The 7,239-nt window shown below is 43.7% G+C and overlaps 1 protein-coding gene across 1 annotated transcript; it reads left to right on the top strand.

Annotated features, from left to right (window-relative positions):
• The first annotated feature begins 1,585 nt into the window (after positions 1-1,585).
• Positions 1,586-6,754, top strand: LOC132953843 (uncharacterized). The gene has a single exon (XM_061026176.1). It carries the CDS (start codon positions 1,586-1,588, stop codon positions 6,752-6,754), a length of 5,169 nt encoding a protein of 1,722 aa, XP_060882159.1.
• Positions 6,755-7,239: the final 485 nt, after the last annotated feature.

The raw sequence follows: 7,239 nt of genomic DNA on the forward strand, positions 1-7,239 counted from the left end.
GAAACAGCTCATAACTCTTGGGGCCTCTCTCAGGACGGTTAGAATAGTGCAGTCCTACCTGACCAACAGATGCGCTAACTTTTTCATGGAAGGAACGATGTATAACCGCATATTAGAACGAGGATGCCCTCAAGGGTCCCAGGTCGGGCCTACACTCTGGAAGGTTGCCATCACTCCGATCTATGGCACTGTTATAAGCCCAGGCACTTCCAAGATTGTAACGTATGCTGACGACATACTCTTAATGGTAGGGGCTGCCAGACCGAAAACAGCCTTCAGTCGTATTGAGAAGCAGTTAGATAGCTTCATTGAATGGGCAAAAAGTTTCTCACTGGAGTTCTCCGCAGGGAAGACACAATTACTCTCCCTTAAAGGCGGACTGAAACCGGGATACAGTATCGCTTTTGGAACGACCGCTGACGCGCCTAGGATCGAGTCATCTCCTATTGCAAAATATCTGGGCGTCGTGCTTGACCCCAGGCGTAGTTACTGGGACCACATCAAGGCCGTCTGTGGAAAATCCGATGACATGTACAGCCGACTGAGAGCCTTGTACTCGGCAGATTGGGGCATGGGCCAATCCGCTGCCAGTACCATCTATAAGGGCGTCTTCCTGCCGAGAGTGGTGTACGCTGCAGAGATCTGGGTGGATGGATCTAAACTGAGAAAAAGCCGGGAGAAACTACTGAGCGCTCAAAGGAAACCTTTACTTGCTGTTTACGCCAAATTGTACTCACCTTATCTATATTATTATTATTACTATTATTATTTTTAATTGATACTATTATTATTATTATTTTAATTATTACGATTGTTATTAATATTGTTAATATCGTATCTTATCGTATATCCATATTTAACCATTATTATTATTCGCAACTTTCGGCGATTACACTATTCCGGTTCAATTCTGTCACAGAACACGGCACCTACCTGTTCAAGTCTGTCACAGAACACGGGACCGGAGCAGTGTTATCGCCGACAACGCACATATAAAAGGCTGTGCGAACGACGAACGAACAACCATTCCCTTACCAGCATTGTAGTAAGACCCACCCGGGCAGACTTACGCTTTGCTGGTAAACGGACTCCCCCAGCTTTGACGGAACCTCGTCGGACGGTTGTGGTGCGGCCAGTGATCGAATAGTTGGAGAAATTCCGGCATTGGATCGGCCGCCCACAGTCATTGGGGCAATAGTTGGAGCTATTCCGGCATTGTTCCGACTGTTTACCAGTCCGACTTGACCCCCCGTGATTCCCCGTCAGTGCGTTCGTCGTCGCGGCCTTTTACTCAGGCATAGTGCGTTAGTCCGTATTTTATTTTTTATTTTATTGTAATTTAAAAATCATGTTTATTATTAAACCTAATATGTTATATCAATGTAATTGTCATTAAGACAGATAAAAATAACTTATCAACTTTGTCATTAAGACATATTAATAAATTTTATACTTGTCATTGTGACATCCTAACCTATTCGTGGTACTGAACCACAACCCTGTATATAAAACATTGGTCCTTCGAGCCGGATTAAACAAAACAAACCTAGACCTTATCATAAGTCTACCATAAACTCACATCAAGATGGTCATGCCAGAGTCTATAAAATACCTCGACGCCAAAGCTCGAGTGGTTCGAGCACTCGGCCGCATTACGAGGTTCACACAGGCAACCAATGAATATCTCGCAGACCAAACCAGTACAAGCAAACGGGCAAAGGTCGAAACCATGCTCTTAGAAGTAAATGATCTACGTGCCAATGTTGATCAAGATATCCAAGTTATGGAGACAGCAGTAGGATCAAAGACATCGCCTATCGACGTCACTGACAATACATGCAGCACTTCCCTGAGCGATTCATTTGACCAACTATATTACGATCTTATTGCTATGGCTCACTTACATACGATTCCATTAACTAAAGAACATGAAATTTCACAAAACCAGACAACTCAATTTGGAAACTCGTCGATCTATCAACTACCGAAACGGAAATTCCCCACCTTCTCCGGAAGTCTAAAAGAGTACCAAGGCTTTGAAGATCTGTTTAATTCAATTTTGTCGCATACTCCAGAACTCCAGGACGTTGAAAAATTTGAATATTTAAAGACATCTTTAGAAGGAGAAGCACTCTCTCTGGTATCGCATCTATCGTTGACCTCAGCCAATTACCAAAGTGCGTGGAAAATCCTACGAAGTCGGTACGGGAACAAACGTGATTTGGCACGTATCCATTTGGATGCACTTTTAGCACCTCAAAAGGTTACATTTGCCAACGCCGCATCAATTAAACACGTGATTAACATCATTCAAGAACATACAGCTGCGTTGGACAACCTGAATTTTATCACTCGTCAGTGGGGGCCAATTCTGGTGCACATATTCGAACAACACCTCGATTATGAGTTACGTTCTCGCTGGGAGTTACGGGTAGGAGAAAACTATTCGCCCCAGGTCAGCGAATTTGTGGATTTTTTACACACTCACATCCGATCGGCAGAAGTCCACCCGTCTAGCTCGACGTCAACGAATGAGGCACCACCAACTTCATTTAAAAACTCTAATACTAAAGCTCGCCATCGTCCCGTTGCCAAAGTTCTAACTACAACAGCTCCACAGACGCCCATTACTAAATATGCGCTATGCAAAACGGTCCATTCAATACGTCAATGTTCAGTTTTCCTCAAGGAACCTCCCACTGAACGATTCAAAATAACAAAGACGTTAGATCTTTGCATAAATTGTTTGGGCTCCGGTCATTCATCTGCAGCATGTCCTTCGAAAAGCTCGTGTAAATCCTGCCGTAAACGTCATCATTCATTGCTTCATTTTCCAGAACAAAAGACATCAACAAATGATGTTGTTTCACCAATTTCAATGGTAGCGGTACATCCACGACCACAATCCATTCTATTATCAACCTTACTCGTCAATATCTCGTCAATCCATAAGGAAACCTACACTTTTCGAGCACTGTTGGATACAGGATCCCAAGTGAGCTTCATTACCAAAAAATGTGCCGATCGACTGTCATTAGTTCAACGCCGCTGTTCTGCCAGAGTGAACACTTTCTCAGGGGCATCAATTAATGCAGTGTCTGGCATATCATCGATCAAGCTGGCACCAGTAGGGAAAACTGAGCCTTGCATCCCACTCGACGTCTTCATTGTCAGTAAAATTACTGATGCAACACCGCAGTCTAGTTATTCATCTACTTCATGGTCACACGTAAACAACTTGGATTTAGCTGACCCAACATTTCACACTCCCGGCCCAGTTGACATCTTACTCGGGGCAGATGTCGCACCAACCATACTGACTGGTACTCGCATTGCAGGACAACCATTACAACCGACCGCTTTCGGAACGATATTTGGATGGATCTTGATGGGTCCAATATCACCAACATCCAGCAACCAAATGACCTCATTGTTAGTAACCACGAATACGACATTAGAAAAAACGCTAACAAAGTTTTGGGAGATGGAGGAACTCCCAAAGGTAAAACATCTAAGTCCTGATGAAATTCAGGCGGAGACCATCTTTACATCTTCAATCAAACGTCTACCCTCGGGACGGTTTAGTGTTGCCTTGCCATTTAAACATTTACGTCCAATACTAGGTGACTCCAAAGGTGGAGCGCTCAGAAGATTTCATGCTCTCGAAAGGCGTATGGCTCAAGATCCAACCTTGGGCAAAAAATACTCAGATTTCATGCAAGACTACTTGGAAAGTAAACACATGGAAGTAGTTCCCGAGAGCAATAAAATCACTCCCTATTGCTATTATATACCACATCATTGTATCCTGCGTCCGGAAAGTCAAACTACAAAGCTTCGGGTAGTTTTTGACGCCTCATCTCGAACTACTTCTGGACAGTCATTAAATTCCAGCGTGTACACTGGACAGAAGTTACAGCAAGAAATTACCAACATTCTGATTCGAGCTCGAGTACACAAGTTTTTATTCACTGCGGATATCAAACAAATGTACCGACAAATCCAAATTCATGCAACCAATCGAGACTATTTACGCATACTTTGGCGTTTTGAACCAGACTCACCAATTCAAGAATATCGCCTATGTACGGTTACATATGGCACCTCTTGTGCTCCACACCAAGCACTACGCACGATGCAATATCTGGCGACAATAGAAGAGTCAAGGTTTCCAATTGCTGCTAAAGTGCTGAAGAATGACATGTTTGTTGACGACATTCTTACAGGAGCTCAGTCAGAAGAGGAGACCCTGTTCTGCCAACAACAGGTGATAGCTCTGTGTGCTCAGGGGAAGTTCCAACTAAGGAAGTGGGCTAGTAATCTACCCAGCATCTTACAAGCAGTACCCGCTACTGAATGCTCTATGGATCCCGCTGTACTATTTGATGACGAAGGGCAAGCAATACTCAAGATCCTCGGCATGCATTGGAACCCTACACAGGACTACTTTTCGTACCACTATCATAGTCCAAGCCTCACAACAACAAAACGTTCGGTCTTATCAGATATGGCACGTATCTTCGACCCATTGGGTTTCTTAGCACCCGTCACCTTCCTGGCCAAATATGTAATGCAATTACTATGGACGTCTGGAATTGGTTGGGACGATCTCGTCCCGGAACAAATACTAACGATTTGGAAGCGATATCAACAGGAGCTTAAAAGCATACAAACATTAACTATTCCTCGTCGAATCACGATAGATGGGCATCCAACATATGAGTTACATACATTTTCCGATAGCTCAGAAAAGGGTTATGCTGCAGTCGTGTATCTGCGTTGTATTAGTGGTTCCACGATTCAGTGTCACCTCATCACAGCAAAATCAAAGGTAGCTCCACTTAAACACGTCACCATTCCACGGTTGGAACTTTGCGGAACGCTACTTGCTGCAAAATTGTTGCATTCAGTCCATCACATTTTCGCTTCAATTATATCCATCACTACAATGCACGCGTGGACTGACTCAACCACCGCTCTGTCTTGGATAAAATCATCGCCTCATCGTTGGGCAACATTCGTCGCCAATCGTACAAGTCAACTACAGGAACTTACACCACCATCTATATGGCGTTATGTTCCCACAAATGACAACCCTGCTGACTGTGCCTCAAGGGGGCTCTATCCATCTGAGGTTCTTCATCATCCACTCTGGTGGTCTGGTCCCAGATTTCTCTACCAAGACCATAATACATGGCCACCAACAGTTATCAACAACGATCCTGATACGACAAATTCGGAAGAACGTAAAACTACTCTAGTAGTCACACTACATCAGACTGTCATCGAAGATCTATTAAATAAATATTCATCACTCGCTACAATCATACATGTTGTCGCATACTGTTCAAGAATCTTTACCAAATCTAAACCAATAACCATAAAGTGGTCTCCTCATGAACAAGTAGATGCCTTGCAACGGATCATTCGAACAGTACAAGGGCAATCATTTTCGGATGAGTTTGACAAAACAGGTAATTACTCCTATGCAAACACTAGCAAATTACGAAAACTCAGTCCGTTTCGAGATGATCACGGAATAATACGTGTTGGTGGTCGTCTAAATCATGCACCGATTCCATATGCACAGAAGCATCCAATACTTCTGCCACGTTCCCACCGACTAACGAACCTACTCATTGATGATTTTCATAAAGAACACAAACATCCCGGTGCCACTACTCTGCAAACAATAATTGCACAACAGTATTGGATAATATCTGGTCGCCAAGTCATTAGATCCCGATTAAGACTCTGTATTGCTTGCTACAAGACGCGCCCACGCAATCCACAGCCTTTTATGGGTGACATGCCCAAATATCGTCTGCAACAGATAAAACCATTTATGACAACAGGCGTAGACTATGCCGGCCCAATCATTTTAAAGTCCTCTACAACACGTCGAACGGTGCCCAGTCAAGCATACATCTGTTTATTTGTGTGTATGACAACCAAGGCATTACATTTGGAAGTGGCCTCAGATTTGTCATCCGAAACCTTTCTGATGGCGTTTTGTCGTTTCATCTCCAGACGCGGACCGATTGAACAAATACACAGTGACTGCGGAACAAATTTCAAGGGGGCGGCTAACCTATTACAGCCCGTCGATCAATTCACCCATTCCAAGGAGTATCAGAATCAGTGTCAGGCATATCTAACGGCTCGGAATATCAGTTGGCATTTTAACCCCCCTTCCGCACCACATTTTGGAGGATTATGGGAGGCTGGGGTCAAATCAGTCAAAACACTGTTATACAGAACCCTTGGGTTGCAACGACTAACATACGAAGAATTGAGCACATTGCTGAGTCGCATTGAAGCTACTTTAAACTCACGTCCACTGGGTGCCCTAAGTTCTGATCCATCCGAATTTGAGGCCCTTACTCCAAGTCACTTTCTCACTCTTATGTCCAGTACAGCCACTGTCGAACCTAATTTAGAGAAAATTCCTCTATCTCATTTTCAACGTTGGAGACTAATTAAGGACCTCCAAGTCCACTTCTGGAAACGATGGCAAAACGAGTATTTGCAAACTCTCCAAAGACGCAGCAAATGGACAAACCATAGTGACAACTTGAAAACCAATACCTTGGTCCTAATACGAGAACCAACACCTCCACTTCTATGGAAACTTGGTCGGATTCTCCAGGTGCACCCCGGCCAAGATGGGATTGTTCGAGTTGCTACCGTCCAAACCAGCACCGGAATCATCAAGAGACCAATCGTGAAACTCTGTCCACTTCCAACCTGTTAAACGCTGAACGCATTTAAGGTGGGCAGGATGTTTACGCCAAATTGTACTCACCTTATCTATATTATTATTATTACTATTATTATTTTTAATTGATACTATTATTATTATTATTTTAATTATTACGATTGTTATTAATATTGTTAATATCGTATCTTATCGTATATCCATATTTAACCATTATTATTATTCGCAACTTTCGGCGATTACACTATTCCGGTTCAATTCTGTCACAGAACACGGCACCTACCTGTTCAAGTCTGTCACAGAACACGGGACCGGAGCAGTGTTATCGCCGACAACGCACATATAAAAGGCTGTGCGAACGACGAACGAACAACCATTCCCTTACCAGCATTGTAGTAAGACCCACCCGGGCAGACTTACGCTTTGCTGGTAAACGGACTCCCCCAGCTTTGACGGAACCTCGTCGGACGGTTGTGGTGCGGCCAGTGATCGAATAGTTGGAGAAATTCCGGCATTGGATC

The sequence above is a fragment of the Metopolophium dirhodum genome, chromosome 1, assembly GCF_019925205.1.
Source record: "Metopolophium dirhodum isolate CAU chromosome 1, ASM1992520v1, whole genome shotgun sequence".
NCBI classification, from domain to species: Eukaryota; Metazoa; Arthropoda; class Insecta; order Hemiptera; family Aphididae; genus Metopolophium; species Metopolophium dirhodum.